Source organism: Thamnophis sirtalis, unplaced genomic scaffold (assembly GCF_051295495.1).
Source record: "Thamnophis sirtalis isolate CommonGarterSnake01/CBP01778 unplaced genomic scaffold, rThaSir2_p1.2 scaffold_11, whole genome shotgun sequence".
NCBI classification, from domain to species: Eukaryota; Metazoa; Chordata; class Lepidosauria; order Squamata; family Natricidae; genus Thamnophis; species Thamnophis sirtalis.
The window spans coordinates 41,326,792-41,344,300 of NW_028261391.1; the positions used below are offsets into that span (position 1 = coordinate 41,326,792).

The 17,509-nt window shown below is 37.4% G+C and overlaps 1 protein-coding gene across 22 annotated transcripts in view; it reads left to right on the forward strand.

Moving 5' to 3' along the window:
• Positions 1 to 17,509, forward strand: part of KIF1A (kinesin family member 1A) — a 99,705-nt gene that overhangs the window by 47,366 nt on the left and 34,830 nt on the right. For 11 of the 22 annotated variants that reach the window (XM_087725627.1, XM_087725628.1, XM_087725629.1 and 8 more), the window contains 8 exons: positions 344 to 427; positions 757 to 937; positions 1,403 to 1,475; positions 2,082 to 2,175; positions 3,300 to 3,448; positions 3,744 to 3,922; positions 6,593 to 6,730; positions 13,756 to 13,874. In XM_087725627.1, the coding sequence (XP_087581753.1) occupies positions 344 to 427; positions 757 to 937; positions 1,403 to 1,475; positions 2,082 to 2,175; positions 3,300 to 3,448; positions 3,744 to 3,922; positions 6,593 to 6,730; positions 13,756 to 13,874 (1,017 nt within the window). Of the gene's footprint in view, positions 1 to 343; positions 428 to 756; positions 938 to 1,402; positions 1,476 to 2,081; positions 2,176 to 3,299; positions 3,449 to 3,743; positions 3,923 to 6,592; positions 6,731 to 8,168; positions 8,418 to 13,755; positions 13,875 to 17,509 lie in introns of all 22 variants that reach the window. The other 11 variants (XM_087725615.1, XM_087725616.1, XM_087725618.1 and 8 more) reach the window with 2 other exon arrangements.

The following is a 17,509-nucleotide window of genomic DNA, read 5'->3' on the forward strand; positions in this document are numbered from 1 at the left end:
ATAAAATATTTGAAATTATACTAAGGGAAGAAACCAATTTTCAAAAATTCAGAAGCAGTTTTATGCACAGCCCAGGGAGGTATGTACTATAGATATTTAGTAAGACTCAATATTACTTTTTGAAGTTGAAGGGTATCTGTGTGTGTTAATTGTGAGGAGTATCAACTCGATCTATGTGATGTATAACAACAGGGTTAAGTTACTATAACTATCCTTCATTTCCTCATATTTTTTAGAGTTGGAGATTGCTATTAACTGCACATTGGAGGATAATTATGTAAATATTTCATAAAAAAATCTTCAATAGTTTTGACTTTCTAAATTCCATTTGTATTTTTTACAGCTATTGTGACCCTGGAACCTTGTGAGGGTGCAGATACTTATGTCAATGGAAAGAAAGTAACAGAACCCAGCATCTTAAGATCAGGTAGTTTCACATTCTAAGAGAACACATTAAGCAGTAGATCCTTAGCATAAAGGCCAAGTGATTTAACAGATGCCTTGGAACAGATTGACTGCTTGCCAGACCATGGCAGATTCATAAGAATGATTGTTGGAAGGAAAAATTGCATTATCCTAAATATACTGGTGTTTGACCATGAACTGCAGTCAAATTGCATAGCTTGCATCTTATATGCATGTGAGATATGAGGTCTGCAACAGAGTTATTATATCATCTTAGTATTGGATTGGATAGATTTTGAAATACAACCCCATGTACATCCCTGTTAAATATGTCCCCTCCCCTTTCTATAGGAAATCGCATCATCATGGGAAAAAGCCATGTATTTCGATTTAACCATCCAGAGCAGGCACGGCAAGAGAGGGAACGAACGCCTTGTGCAGAAACTCCTGCTGAACCAGTAGATTGGGCTTTTGCCCAGAGGGAATTGCTAGAGAAACAAGGCATTGATATGAAGCAGGAAATGGAACAGAGGTGAGTAAGAATAAAAGTATAAAACAACTCATGAACAAGAACTGAGAGATCCTGGGTAAATGGTGGGTCAAACACTTTGCATATAGACATCCAAGAAGCAGGGCCAAAGGGAATGGGAATGATCTCTTTCTGAGACTTCCAGACAGGCTCTGCCCATCAGGAAATCTGTCATTTTAATTTATGTTTTGCCTATTAGTTAGTTGCAAAGTTGTGTCCTACCCATTGCGACCCCATGGACAACGCTCCTTCAGGCCTTCCTATTCTCTACCATCCTCTGGAGTCCATTTAAGCTTATGCCTACTGCTTCAGTGACTCCATCCAGCCACCTCATTCTCTGTCATCCCCTTCTTCTTTTATATGTGTCCAAATGACATTGTGGTGTGGCAAAAATGAAAGGGCTATGGAAAGTGGACGTTGTCTCTGATTGTTGATCCCGTACTGTCAATTTTTCATTCCTGTTTTTAGGCTTCAGGAACTGGAAGATCAATACCGAAAGGAAAGAGAAGAGGCTAATTACCTTCTGGAACAACAAAGACTTGTAAGGATTCCTTTGATTATGCAGTTTCCTGAATTTTAGGATGTATGTCTCATTGTAACAATTGTATTCAAAATACAGTTCAAAGCCATGTTTATAATGGCACATGCAAAGAAATGTACATTCAAATGTTTGTGCATTTTTTCAAATTGCAGAAATTTCATAAATGACTTTATGATGAAATATGAGAGCCTAGCATGGACTAGAAGTAGACCTATTTGTCTATTCTTTCCTAGCTCATTTGCAAAAGGAATAATGTCTAGAATATGTCAACATGATATTTCTGATAAACTTGGTTTCACCAGTTACATTTATCAAACAATGAGTTTAGTTGGAACCCTTCAGTTCCCAGCTGCTCATCTCCCTAGCTGATTGGAAAAAAAAAACACCCTCCGTTCTTGCAGTCTAATTGGGAGTAGCAGGTGTTCAAAATGCATGGGAGTGATCTCATGATCTCTCCTTTCTCCAGAGAGATTTTGCTGGCCAGGCTCCACACTTTGGCCATTGATCTCCACCGTAATTTCATCCCTGCTTCTTCAGGGATGCCATATCTCACTGGAAATGTCAGAATACAATAAACTCTTGGCTGTTTTCTTCTTGTTATTTTAGGATTATGAGAGTAAATTAGAGGCTTTACAAAAGCAAATGGACTCAAGATACTACACTGAAACTAATGAGGAAGAGGAGGAGCCTGAGGATGAAGGTGAGCTTCTAGGAAATAAATAAACTGTTGTAGTTTGCTTTTCATAAAACAATATTGTATTGTCTTATGAAAAGCAACCAGAGAAAACATGTAGCTCAGGATTGAACTGTGCAGTCTTTGGTATTCTTTGAGCTGGATTGTTTCCTTGCAGACTTTTCATTACCCAGCTAGGTAACATCATCAGTGTTGACCACAAAAAGCTAAGAAGGGAACAAAAAGACCAGGATATATTCCCTCCAACAACCAACAGATAAGCAGGGAATAACACAGGAGGAAAAATCAAGCATTAAACAATAGTCTAATTAAGAACTACCAAGGAGAAAAACAACACCTCCACCAATAGTGGCAGAGAAATAACTGTATGTGTATATGAGAAAAAAACCCCACATTGACTAGCACTGATGATGTTACCCTACTTGTCTGCAACCAAATAACCAAGCTCGGAGAGCACCAAGGAATCTACAATATTGTATTCAACTACAAATGTCCCAGTAAATGAACAGATAGTCCTGGGTACTGTTCAGAGAAGCAACAGAGAAGAAATGTCTAGCTTCTGCTTTATTAGTGAGTTATCCCTGGATTTATTTGTTAACCTGAATCATGGATTGAAGTGGGATAATTTTTTCTATGTAGCTTTGCAAATCAAGAATCATCATTTACATTCCTACAATTATATTCTTACAATTTTAGCAAATTTTGGGTTCAAATTACATAAGTTGTTTAGCTGTCTTTTCAGCTCTGATTATAGTTAGATATAGTGGGGTTTTATTGGATCTTCTACTTCTTCTTGTGCCATATCCATCATCGGACGTTGGTGATCATGCTGGCAATTTTATTGGATGGAAAATTTATATTTAAAATTGAAGCTAACTATCATTGTCCTACCCTGCTTTTGTTCATTTTGTGCAGAGGTGTCTTGTGACAAACTTTCTTCTGATTCCGCATACTTTTACAAGTGAAGGGCTCCCCACATCTATCACCTTGTGAAATTGACCCATGAAGTATATATGCATTTCATATTATCTCATGAGCGAAATCAGGCAATTTAGGCATATTTGATTAGGCAATACTTGAAAATAAGTAGTTGACCTTACAGAGGTATTTCTCTTTGTTTATTTCATCAGTTCAGTGGACAGAGCGAGAGTTTGAGTTGGCACTCTGGGCCTTTAGGAAGTGGAAATGGTATCAGTTTACATCTCTTCGAGACCAGCTGTGGGGCAATGCCATTTTCTTGAAGGAGGCCAATGCAATCAGTGTGGAACTGAAGAAGAAGGTAAACAGTTCTTGTCTTAGAAAACAAATATGTCCTTCCTTCCCTGCTTCCTTCTTCTTAAGTGGGTGTTACAAAATAGTTTGGAAAACAAATCTGGTCCAAGGGATGGATTCTTCCCATCCCATTATCTAATAGCATCAGGTGGTAAGTCTTCAATAATGGGAAAGGCCCCTCAAAACCTTTTCCTAAATTTAAGTGCCATCTTTTCTATAAAATACAGAATTTAAACATGTGTGGTTGCCTTAGTGACTTTGTGATAATATACTAACCAGCAACATTTATAATTCACTTCCAGGTTCAGTTTCAGTTCGTACTCCTTACAGACACCCTATACTCACCTCTGCCTCCAGACCTGCTCCCTCCAGATGCTGCCAAAGACCGGGAGAAACGCCCTTTCCCAAGGACCATTGTGGCAGTAGAGGTGCAGGATCAGAAAAATGGAGCAACCCATTATTGGACTCTGGAGAAACTCAGGTAGGTGTAAACCTTTAAAGCCAAAGTGGCTACTAGCTGGCTAAAGGAGGTAATTTTTAATCATGTGGGGGAAAATGGCATGATATTCCTATCTGGAAGCATAATTAAGGTGACCAGATTTTCAGATTGGTAAAGAGGGACACCTTTGACCGGGGGGGGGGGGGGGTTGATTAAAAATTTTATACAGAGCAACAAAAATTTTCATATAATGCAAAAATAGTATTGTATTTTTTTTTATTTCAACATAACTACAATTTACAAATATAATTTGTAACTCTTGCCAAACATCAACATTTTGATCACGTGATCATGAGGATGCTGCAACGGTCGCTAAGTGTGAAAATGGTCGCTAAGTGTGAAAAATGGTCATCAGTCACTTTTTTCAATGCCATTGTAACTTTGGTCACTAAACCACCTTTCTTGCTACAGTTCTTAGGTGAATAACTGCAGCTGATAAATTAGTAACATAAGTGAATCTGGTTTCCCCATTTGACTTTGTCAAAAGGCAATTAAAATGACCCCAGGACACTGAAACCATCATAAATACGAATCTGTTGCCAAACATCAAAATTTTGATCGCGTGACCATGAGGATGCTGCAACGGTCGCTAAGTGTGAAAATGGTCGCTAAGTGTGAAAAATGGTCATCAGTCACTTTTTTCAATGCCACTGTAACTTCGGTCACTATACCACCTTTCTTGCCACAGTTCTTAAGTGAATAACTGCAGCTGGTATTTTGTATTTTGGATAGAATCTTTTTTTAAATAGTCTAAGACAATTTAAAAAATAAGCCACACAGAATAGATTGAAGTAAAACATTTCAAAGTATTGTGCATAGAATTTTAAAAAATGGTTTCACTTCAATTTATTTTGGATAGAATCTTTTTTTTAAATAGTCTAAGACAATTTAAAAAAAGAATCCACACAGAATAAAACTTTTAAAAAATCGTATGCACAATAAATAAAATATTATTTTAAAATACATTAAAAAATAAAAGAAAAAACCCAGTTCACTTACCAGCAGGCACAAGTGAGCACTCCAAGTCAATCCAGAATGATATAGATGTTAATACAAAGAACTGAGCAAATTAAAATGGTGAAATTAGTCAGAGAAATATTTTTCAAAGAAACTTTGCCACCATTTTTTTCCACACGAGCTGACCTCCAATCTCCGTGCCCCTCCCCTCTGGAAAATCCAGGAAGTAACACTCGTGGCTTCTCTAGCCAAGCATTTCCTAGAGCTCTATGGTACTTGGTCATTTTTTTCTTATAAAATAAGGTAAAAGGGGCGGGGGGTGTTCTGTTTTGTTGCTTTAATGTTTTAATATCTTCAATGAAAGTACTGAGACAGAGAGAGAGGTTTGTTAGACAGAGTGTCTTTTGTCTTGCCCCGGTTATGATTTCTTAAGCAAATCCACTGGGCTTTCAACATGAAGCCAGAAAATCAGGACTTTTTAAAAACGCCCCGGGACACAGGACAAATTGTTATAAAGCGTGACTGTCCCGCTGAAATCGGGATGTCTGGTCACCTTAAGCATAATGAATTAACTTATTTTAAAATACACCAGGAGTTTTAAAGTGAAAGGAACGTGAGTTAAATTGCCATGTTAAATAATGTGACTGCCTGTAAAAAAAAAAAATCCCTTCAGTGGACTGTGATTTGGGTTAAGAGGGCTGAATAAGGTAAACAGAATTGTATTATATAATATGTAAGTCTACAGAATTATCCAATCTTTGGTGCAAGATGGCCATGTTAATTCATGGTGCAATTTTATCTGTGATGGATATCTCACACGTTCCTTTTTATTTACAGCAATCGCAATTAGACTTATATGCAGCCCCATAGTGCTTTACAGCACTGTCTGGGCATTTTACAATATATTACTCCCAATATGGGTCCTTGTTTTACTGACCCCAGAAGGCTGGATGGCTGAGTCAACTTTGAGACCCCTCAGGATTGAACTCCAGGCTATGGGCAGAGTTAGCCTGCAATAGTGCATTCTAACCACTGTGCCACAAGGGCTCCTTATGCCAAAGACAGATTGAATAAACTGTTGATCAATCTAGATCTTAACAGGTTCATTACATGGGTTGAAATCTGATTTCTATGCATGCCAAATAAGCATTCCAAAGAAGTTATATATCTGTGAATAGCTATGATTGCAATAGCTACAATCTTCAAATCTGCAAATATAGTCTCTTACTATAAATTCAGAGATCCTCAGAACTTTGGAGCTTTTTTTTATTTTTTCAGATAGTATATAAGAACAGTAATATATACATCAAATCTGACAGCAATCTAATATCTTGCTCCAAACTGATAAAATGGCCATTCTTGTAAATTCAGTCTTCTGTCAATGCAAGGGAAGGTTTGTTAACATAAGCACCAGAACAGCCATGTATATCTATTAATTCTGAGCATGCTGATGTATGTGTATAGGTCCAATTCTGCAAAATAGGTTCTTTCCAGTTTCTTTCCACTGCTTGAAAATGTTTTTATTTATCTGACTCAAGAGCATGCTAATTTAATATGTCTCCATAAGCAGAACAGGTTTCTATACCAAATTCTTACTATATCAAGTAAGATAGTGGCATGCACAGGTAAACTGGTTGGGCAATACTTTCTCAACTACTGTTTTGATAGAAAATCCATTTTTTTCTGACATTGCAGGCAGAGGTTGGACTTGATGCGGGAGATGTATGATCGGGCAGCTGAAGTACCCTCTAGTGTTATAGAAGACTGTGATAATGTGGTGACAGGCGGAGACCCCTTTTATGATCGCTTTCCTTGGTTCAGGCTGGTTGGCAGGTGAGAGTTTTGGTCTTCTTTGTCAAAAAATATAAAGCAAAACCAATGAGTTCCAAAGGGGGGAAAAAACAATCTATAGCTACTCAAAGCAACTGATATGTAACACAAGCTCTCCTTCCACTATGGAATAACGATTGCATTACATTTTAGATCAAGATGTTAAGATCACATCTCACACTTGATAGGAAATCAGGTCAGCATCTCCATTTGTGTTGGGAGTGGATTGTCCATTCATTTGATGCAGAGTCTTTTAAATATGATCTGCACATATTCTTGCACCGCATACATTTTTCACAAAACAATAGCAATAGCAATAGCAGTTAGACTTATATACCGCTTCATAGGGCTTTCAGCCCTCTCTAAGCGGTTTACAGAGTCATCATATCGCCCCCACAGTCTGGGTCCTCATTTCACCCACCTCGGAAGGATGGAAGGCTGAGTCAACCTTGAGCCGGTGAGATTAGAACCGCTGAACTGCAGATAGCAGTCAGCTGAAGTGGCCTGCAGTACTGCACCCTAACCACTGCGCCACCTCGGCTCTTGCCTAATGCCCAAATGCATGGTGTCCAGAATACTGAGAGCTGAAATTTTCTGCAACAAGATAATTATGGTCTGTACTGTCTGTGATCCCGCATGATGCCCTCCTCACTTGCCAATTCTGTGCAGTTTAGCTCATGCAAGTTACGTTGTAGCACATCTTTACAACTTCCTGCTTGTTGATTATAATTTCTGAATTATGAAAACCATCACAATTAGATGTGATGGGAATATGACAACCATTTCATCACCTTATTACCATGTAGATCTTCTTGGTGCATAATGCTTTTAGATGACAACAGTAGCAACTAAAACCAAGCAAAAACATTGTAGGGTGAAGGGTAGCTCAAAAACTCTTTTATAGAATTTTGTACCTTTGTGTGTAGGTGTGCGTGTTTGATGTATGGAGTGTGATATCTGCCTATATACTGCCTAGTATATATTGTGTGTTCTCATGTGCTTCACATGCAACTATTAGAGAAAAATGTCATACCATCAGTTGAGAGTTGGCTGGAGTCCAGGTAGAAAGGGTCTAGCTATAGAATTTTAACAAATCAAAGATGTATTAAAGAAACAATACAGTCATTTGGGAGGATTCATAATGGACATCCTCCCCTTACCAAAAATCTCAATTTGATGAAATGGACACCAGGAAAGTTTTCATCCCATGCATCAATTTTCAGCTGATGGCATTTGTGGCTCTTTTGTTAGATGTGTTTGACCTGGGAAGTCTCTTTTTTAATCTCCTTCCTTATTAATTCTTCTGCTTGATTTTAAAGAAGGGGCAAAGCAAGCCTTCTCTTTCTCTCTTTCTCTCTCTCTCTCTCTCTCTGTGTACAGGCGTGTGTATGTTAGAATAGCTGGTGTTAACCTGTCTCCTATCTTGTTGTACTAACCTTAGTTCAGATATCTCTGGCTGCAACAGCTCTCCTATTTTCAACACATGCATGAGCGAGCGCATGGCTGATCTCACCCCCTCCCCCACCTTCTCGAACCCTGACTCCGACATCACCGAGCCTGCTGACGAGCAGCACGTGGGGAAGGAGGAGGAGGAGGAGGACCTGGAGGAAGACATCTTTCCGGAGTACCCGCTGTATGATGGCCAGGATCCATTTTACGACCGCTCCCCCCTGTTCAGTTTAGTAGGAAGGTTGGTGAGGTCTTAGGAGAGCATGCTGGGAAGGAACTAGCTCTTTCGCATAAGAGACCTGCTTTCCCATGTCAAGCACACAAGGGCTGGGGTCCCCCCCAAAAAGCATTTCAGAGGAAAAACCCTTCCCCCATTCCCCAAGGGGATGAGTAGTAGAAAGGAAGACCAACTACAAGGGGAAATAACCCACAGGATAAAAGTCAAAGCATCTGTAAATGGATGTGATAAAACCTGCTGGCAACACCAACACTTTGGCATTGTACATTTCTAAAGGGAGTCTGTGTGTGTGCATTATATTGCCAAATCCTACAGACCCCTCAGCTGTAGTCTCACAGTCTCAGAATTGAGCATAATTTCCTAAGAACTAGCACTAAAAGAAGATTCTTTGTTTTTTCTTAATTAAGTTGGTCAATAGTATTTTAAAATGTATATTAATTTACACATGGTAGAAAATTAGGACCATAGATTTAATATAGTTATCCATTGATTTGGGATAGATATTAACAGGTAACTCTGAAATAAAGGGCTACTGAGCAGAACATGATTAAAGACTATCTGGATTTAGAAACTTAGAATGCTAAAGGAGAATTCCTGCCACATTGCAGTTAGCAGAAACACTTATTTTTAGAAAGCAAACTGGGTCAGTTATTATTTTTATATATGTACTGAAAAACTTTGTCCTTGTTACTTTAGGACAATAACACCGACTTTGGTTATTATAAATCTTCCAATATACCATTCTGTATAACTATAACAAGCCTCAATGATGACAAAATGGTGGCACATGATTGTAACATCATAACCCAAATGTCACAATTATGTAATAATGGCTAATGCAGATTTACAAGTTATATCATTTGTGTGATGATGTAATAATACATGTATCATTTATTTCTCTATATCCCAGCAGTGGACCCATGGCATCATCTTTGCTCGGAAAAACAGAAAAAATGTCTTATTTTAGTAACTAATGCATAATCTGAACCACCGACGAAGTATAATCCTAGAAATCAATCTTCAACAGGATTAATTTATTGGGTCATGCTATAATGTGCTTTATTTAGCTTTCCTTAAACCATCGTGGTTTATTCAAGAACCATGAAAAACAAATAAACTGATGTAATACAATATATGAACCAAGTCTTACTGTCTGCCAAAATATTGGCTGAAGTTTTTGCAATATCTTTATCAATTTGCACAGCCCAAACAAATTATTTTTGTCTCATTAGACAACAGCTAAATACAGCCCTTCACAGGGTTATTGGGATAAGTGTGTAGAAGGATTACTTAATTGATAATTGGGAACTCATTGGGAATGTGGGATTAGTATAGATAGTCCTCGACTTATTGTTCAGTGACTGAAGTTACGACACTGAAAAAAGTGACTTATGACTATTGCATGGTCACCTGATCAAAATTTGGGCACTTGGCAAATGATTTATAGTTATGATGGTTGCAGTGTCATATTTTGCAACCTTCTGACAAGTAAAGTCAATGGGGAAACCAGATTCACTTTACAACCGTATTACTAACTTAACAACCACAGTGATTTGCTTAACAACTGTGGCAAGAAAGATCATAAAATGGGGCAAATGTCTCGCTCAGCAACAGAAATTTTGGGCTAAAATATGGTCATGTCGAGGACTACTATATAAGGTTTTATCTTTGGTATTCAGATTAAATCTGAAAAAGTATAGACCTGCTGGGCTTGTAATTGTAAGCTTATAAGCAGAGAAAATTTCAGTCACCGAAAATCCTTTTTCTGTGTAACTATCGTCATTATAGGCTAGGGCCCCCCCAAACATATGCATCATGACATCATCAAACAAAGGATGTGACTTTTCCACTTATATCATTTAGATAATTATGTCATCTTCATGATGATGTCATGATGCTCCTATTTGGATATCATCATGGCTTGTTATAGCTGCAGCAATCTTGGGGAGTTCTGATGACTTGCACCCAGCCATCCTAGTTCAGGCAGGAAATCCCGACTTCTAGTTTTCTCTTTGTTGAGTAGCATTTAGGAAAATGGGAGCAAGTGAGGGAACAAAGGGGCGTACAAAAGGCAGAGAGGGATAAGGGGGAAGAGTCCTGCAGTCTCAGACCGAAAGAGCTGGCTTCTTCCCTTTTTTTTTTCTCCTCTTGGGGGATTTGAGATTTTAAATCAACAAAACAGGCCAAATGACCAAATAGTCCAATGAGGGAATGCCCTCTTCCCCCAATCCTATGAACTGTTCTTGGGGGTCTTTTGAGTCAGTCAAAGTTGACTCCTCCCATGCAGCAGCTGTGCCGTTCACATTTCTCGTGAAGTGTGCTTTGATTGGATTTTTGTCTTTGATTTTTTTCTTTATTTTTCCTTATTTATTTATTTTTAGCTGCTGGCTCTATCTCCAAAGCTTAAGCAAAATTGGGGGGGATGGTTATTTCACTTTTGTCTTCTTTTGAAAGGCTTTTCTTTGGTCTGAGCATGCCATCTTTGCACCTCACCAATCTTGTGGTTAGCGACTCTGTTCCTTTAATGACACACAGCCTCTCTTTTCTGCCTTCCTTTATTCAATCCTCTTCCACCACCTTCTTCTTTGTCTTCTTTCCTTTTCCCCTCTTCTTGCTGATTCCTCTCCTCCACCTCTTCATCTCCTTATTTTCTTTCCTTCCCTTTGAACAATTGTATGGAAGAAGCAATTTCAGCCTACAAAATACTTAATTATTGGTTTCATGATTTCTGGCCTGCTTCACAATGGTGCTGCAATGGATGACCTGTCCAGTGTTAAATGATCCTATATCAGAATAGATCCAATATAAAGAGAGAGATAATGCTGCAGAATGACTGGATCTGTTGACAATTCTTTTTGATTTATAATAATGTTTTCTTCTCATGAAGCAGACACTGTGCTATTTGTCATAATCCTTCCAACCATCAGCTTTTGTTGGTTAAATGTTTTAATTTTAATATAAAATTAAACATTTGAATGGGAACATTTCAGAATAGTAAGGAGTCCACTGAAGATTGGAGTAATAGGAGGGGGGAATCATGATTTCAGGTCTCATTGACATGTATTGAGTTTGTAAAATTAGGTTTTTATAAATCTAGAGAAAAACATCACCTCAGGTGAAAGCATGTGTGTATTTTCACAACAATCAAAACATGTTGAGCAAAATAATTTATATGTTAAACATATGTTTGATATGTATTAGCCATGTATGAATAACTTAACCATTCAGTTCAGAATTGTGCCAGGAGAACAAGACAGCTAATAGTGCTAAAGCATAGTTTTACCATCAGTTAGAACAAGATTTCTATGGGATATTTTATAATGATTCTAGAATGCCTGTCATGTACCACAAATAAGATTCACATAATGTTTGTTAAGAAATGTTTCATCTCATACAATAGAATTTATTGCCCATTTTAATACTGTTCTGGCTACCAGGTTTTAGTTAGCTGCTTCCTATTCATTTCTAGGAAGGATATAGTTAAAATAACGAAAAGTAATATTACAGGAACTCAGCTTGATACAGTTGGTGTAAATGATCCCATTTCTCCAATCCTGTCCCAGATAGGATACAGTCACCATATCTTACATCTATATAAGACTTATTGACTATATTATAGAACCCTAATTTCCCATTTTTATTCATTTATCCACTATGTGTATTTATATTTCCTGATCTCCATAACTATAACCAGCACTGAGAATGTGATAAAATTGAACATGGGGATTTCAATACGTTAAGGAAACAAAATCTGGTACAGAAAGCATTAAATAAACAATCCATCAATATGACAAATGCTTGCTTTTGTTTCTGTGTGTGATGGTATGACACCAACTGAAAATAGCTGAACAGCTCAATCTGGATCTAATGCATAGTTTTTCTATTTCAAAATAATTCTAATTAATTTTAAGCAGAGGTCTTAGGGCATTTTCATACATGAAATATCCTATAACTTTAGTGTAAAACCCTATTCTGATTGCAATGTGTATGTGTATTTGATTCCTTTTTCATGTCTCATCCCTAGCAATATTTATAGATGGCACAGAAATACATACACATCTAAATTTTCATATTTTTATGGAGTCTAGCTTTTCTGGCTTACTGTCATGTTGTAATCTGTTGCCAAGCAACTTGTACTAATTTGCTACACTATGCAATTTGATACAGGAGTGGCTATGATAGAATTATATTGACGTCTATTTGCTCCATAAGGGATAATGCTTCAAATCTATAATGGGTTGCTGAAGTATAATAGTAATATAAATATCCTATGTGGCTCTTTCATTTTAGTATATAATATCTATCCAATGGAAAGAGTTAAAATAGAATCCATTAATATCTGTTTCCACATGCAAGTCATCAAGGAACTATATCCCCAAAAATAAATAATAGGTAAACTCACCAACATATTCTAATTACAAGAAGAATATGGAGTCTGGGATAAATAATGTTACTGTTACTCACAGGTGACACCGAAATCAGATAGATTTAGGCAGAATTAGTTATTGTTGATCTCATGCTTAAGAAGGCAGAAGTTCTTACGTAGTTCCATGTGGGAATGTCATCTAAGCTTCCCATGATAGATACCTTCATTTAATACTCCTGGGTATATTGCAAGGAATCCCTCCATTCTCTACCCATCAATGAGTTGCACAAATCTAGCTAGAACATATAATTGGCTTTATAGAAATACTTCTTCCCCCATTAGTTGAGTAATTAATTCTGTGGTTTGAAATCATAAGAAATCATTGGAAACAGGCTTGAAATTGAATGCATTATGTCCCTCTCAAAATTCTGAAAAAAGTGTTCCTCTTTAGAAGGGACTTCCTCTTCTTCCCAATTTCCTTACTCCCCCACCCCCCTAATTCTTTCTGCTTTTAGTTCCTTCAGTCTAATCCCATCTGCCTTCTCTCTTTTCTGTCCCTTGAACCCATTGTTATTCAGCAGCAGGACCTTGGACAAATTACAGCACCCAGGGTACTAGTTGCCTAGTCTCTCCGGCCACAGGTCCTTGTTCTAGTTTTCCTTCTTGCATCAGCACCATCCCTTTCCCTTCCCTTCGGTCATAAGAGATGACAGAACCAGAGGTACGCTATGCTAGCGCTCACTAACTCACTACATTTTCGCTTCATGCTCAGTACAGGAGCTCTGTTTTAAGCACGCTGAACCCCCCTCTCTGTCCGGCTGGCCATGGCTGCTTTTCTTTAGTTTTGCTTTGCAGCACCATATTGTGATGTGAGCGGTGAACTGTGGTCCCAGCTACCATCGGCTATGGAGTATGTTTGGAGAAGTTCATACGTGGGACGCAGTGACCGCTGTCCTATGTTACTTTTCCTTCCAGAGCATTTGTGTATCTCAGCAACTTGCTATACCCTGTACCTTTGGTCCATCGTGTTGCCATTGTCAGCGAGAAGGGGGAAGTTAAAGGATTCCTGCGGGTAGCAGTTCAGGCCATTTCAGGTAAGAGGTGGGTAAACATAATGAAGGAGGTGCTGGTCCTTCTTCTGATGGGAAATTTTTTAAAAAATAATATCTGTGGGAAAATATCCTCTTGTATGTTTGATTTATATCCCATCTTTTATTCCAAAGAATACTCTTTTTCTAAGCAGTTAAAATGAACAACTAGGGTGCATTAAAGGGGAGAATGCTTTAACATTATTGCTAGGAATACCGTAGAGCAAAAGTTAAAGTGTTTCAACTGATTTATAAGAACATATTTAACCAAGTCAGTTAAGGAGCCATTGTAATGTATGAACATGCTAACTTCAGGCAATATTGAAGCAATGAAGAAAGGATTACCAGATATCTGAACAGGCAAAGGAAGACAGGACGTTTGGAAAGGACAGTAAATGGTAGGAAAAGGAAGACACATTGAGTGACAAAAAAGTCAGTGAAAAACTGGAGAAAAAAAGGCCTATATGTATTTGGAATTACTTTTTCCAACATCAGAAAGAATGGTTTTTCAATTGCAGAAACTATGCTAGAAGCAATTGCCAGGCAAAAGCCTTCAGTGTGCAACTGATTAAGTTCTTATCAATTTCAGCCAGCAGCATAAGAAGATGAGAGAGAGGTTACTAATCAATTAATTAAGATCGTAGAGTGGAGCATGCTAACTTGTAATTAGCACTTATGGAAGTGCTGCACTGCTGAAAGAAAACCTGATCAAGAAGAGTTTGTTAGAGACTTACAATAAAAGGCTGAACAATATATGAAGCTCTTGCTGAGGATTTATGGCAAGCTTGGTGTCTTTTTAAAATGTCATTCACGGCGGACATTACATTGGATGCAGTATGCAGACCGGCAAAGTTCTCTGGAGCAAGAAGAAACTGTGAGATAATACCTTGTGCTCCGTTCAGGTACTCCTTATGAGTAGATTGTAGGACAGAAGTTTTTATGATTGACTCCTAGTTGAACAGCCGGAAATAGGACTTCCATCTTAGCTGGCAGTTATAACACAGACTTTTTTATAGGCAAAAAGTGCAACCAAACCTCATCTCCTAATTATCTTTGGAAGTATTTTTTACTTGTTTTGAAATATTAAGAACCTTTGAAATGACAAGAATTATTGAATTTAATGGATGAGTTTCCTTCTTATCCTTCTACAAAAGAAATTTAACATATAAGTTTAAGGATTTAGAAAAATAATACTGTTTTAGAATAAAGAACAAAAGAAAGTTCAAAATGATTATTTTGGAAAGTTAAAAGCAAATTTAGGGTCCAGATTATTTTGAACTTTATAATTAAATATAATGATCCTTTCTATGATCAGTTTTAGTTTGCTGGAATGGTAACGTGATAAGAAGGAACTTTGAATGTTGGACATTAGAGGAAACCAGAAGAAACTAAAGATTACTTAAAGAAGAACACACAGACACATTGATGCAAAATGGAACAAAATATTTAAACAACAATAAAATTCTTTTAAGAACACACAGACACATTGATGCAAAATGGAACAAAATATTTAAACAATAAAATTCTTTTATGGAGAGTAATTTGGATAATTCTTTTTTACTAGTTTTGTAAAAGAGATCTGTTAAAGCTTTTAAGTGTTAAATGATGAGACAAAGGAAAGATCAAAAGAAATCAAGCTCAAGGACATTATTTTAAGATATGAAACCTGAGATTGTTTAAAGCAAGGAAAAGGGATACAGTCAGCGTACTTGATCAAGGGTGAAATAGTTATTATCAGGCACGAACAACCTGCATGTACAGAGTTCAAGCTAACTATTTATTACATTCTGCCTAAAAAACAGGAATATTCCCATTTTGGCATCTCTCCTTTGGGAACAATTAGAGAAGGAGACAAGGAATTCAAAGAGGACTGATTCTGGACTTTTTACAGTTGCACAGTGACTAGATTTAGCTTTGCACTCATTAGTTTTGACTTTTTCAACTGTAATATTAATAAAATTATTTTTTTAAACGTTGGGCAATATTTCATTTAATTCTGCCTACTGGATGGAGGACATGAGGACAAAAACAAGGAATATCCTCTTTTTATCAGGCATGGGCAATTTTAACAATAATATGAATACAGGGAGTATATTAGGAGAGGAAATTGCTTTCTTCGGCTCAGCTATATTGTATGAAATGGGGGGGGAGGGGGGACCCTGTCAACTTTGACATCTAGACAGTCCTCTAAAGAAATGTGGCAGAATCGACTGCCCTACATTTTCCATAAAATATGGATTGCTCATTAGAGTGCTATTTTGCTGGGATGATGATAGATTCCCCCCCCCAATTATATTGATACATAGGGATTAACCTCAATTTCTTGTGAAAGAGATCAGGCTTAGACGTAGGATTCCAGACCTTAAACAATAATTATAGTTTTATTCCATGTCATCAGTTGACATTTGGGGAACTCCTCAACCATTTGGTTAACTCTTCAGCCACATACCTAATTTACTCTAGAAATATAAACACAACGAAGGTGCTGGATGAATGGCTCTCTCCCAATTAGCCTTTCTCTGATGGTTGATTGAGGGATTGCCCTTGGGTTGCTTGGCAGCTTCTGAAAATGGAACTATAAAAATAACACCTAGAACTACAGAATGTAATGGGCTGTGAGAATAACCTTGAAGAGCAGGAGCCACAACCAAGACATTGGTCAGATAAAAGAAATCTGAGTCCAGAGTAGAAATGTAATTAGAGATAAATGTCTCAGATTTGGGCCTTCCTAGTTATCTTGCAGATAATGGGGAGGTGCTTCCAGACTTGCAGGTCTCTATTATCATGACTCTATAATCGAGGTCAGCATTAGCATTCATAATTTTGGTTTCCTAGTCTGGTCTATCTCAAAGGGCTAATGAAGTGATGAATGACAAGGGATGAATAGGCCTATATAACATTATATCATGATTGACATAATGTTATACATTTCCTCCCTTATTATGTCTGCATGATGCTGTTTAAGGTCACATGTATCTACTTGGAGGCATGGATTTCAAGAACAAACTTTAGGCTGCAGTGATCTTTTTCCTAGGTCTTAAGGTTATGATGGCAATTGGGCCCAGGATTATTATTTCTAAGCAAAGTGGTTAGAGAATGTTAGATGACCATATCACTTAGCTAATCCTGTCAGTCCCATTTGACATAACCCCAATATTTGTGGGTTGTTAAATGGGCAGTAGTGCAAATCATGTATAAGGAGCACAGGGGCATCAGAGGGGGAATGGGCAAGGTCCTGGGAAGGCCAACACAGACTGTGCATGAGAGGGAGGAGGGTTGTCATGAAAAAAAATGTGTGATAGAACTCCATGAAGAATGGGAATGGAATAGACCCCAGTCTTAGTATTGTTACATATGTAATTTTTCAAGTGGACAGATCAACGTGTACATGTGTTGGGAGGGTCATACAATAACATATTTTTATAATTTCATTTTATATGGTTTCTTTATTGCTCCTAATGATACTATGGTAGAGGCATTGCATTGTATGTTTCTTCACTTCGCTACATCCATGTTCTAATTTAAATCTATGTTATTCATATTTAATTCTTCTGCAGTTTAAATTTCTCAATTGATGGAAGTCATTTTAGGAAAGCTCATATTTGATATTATTATAGTTATTGAATTTACTCACAAGTATT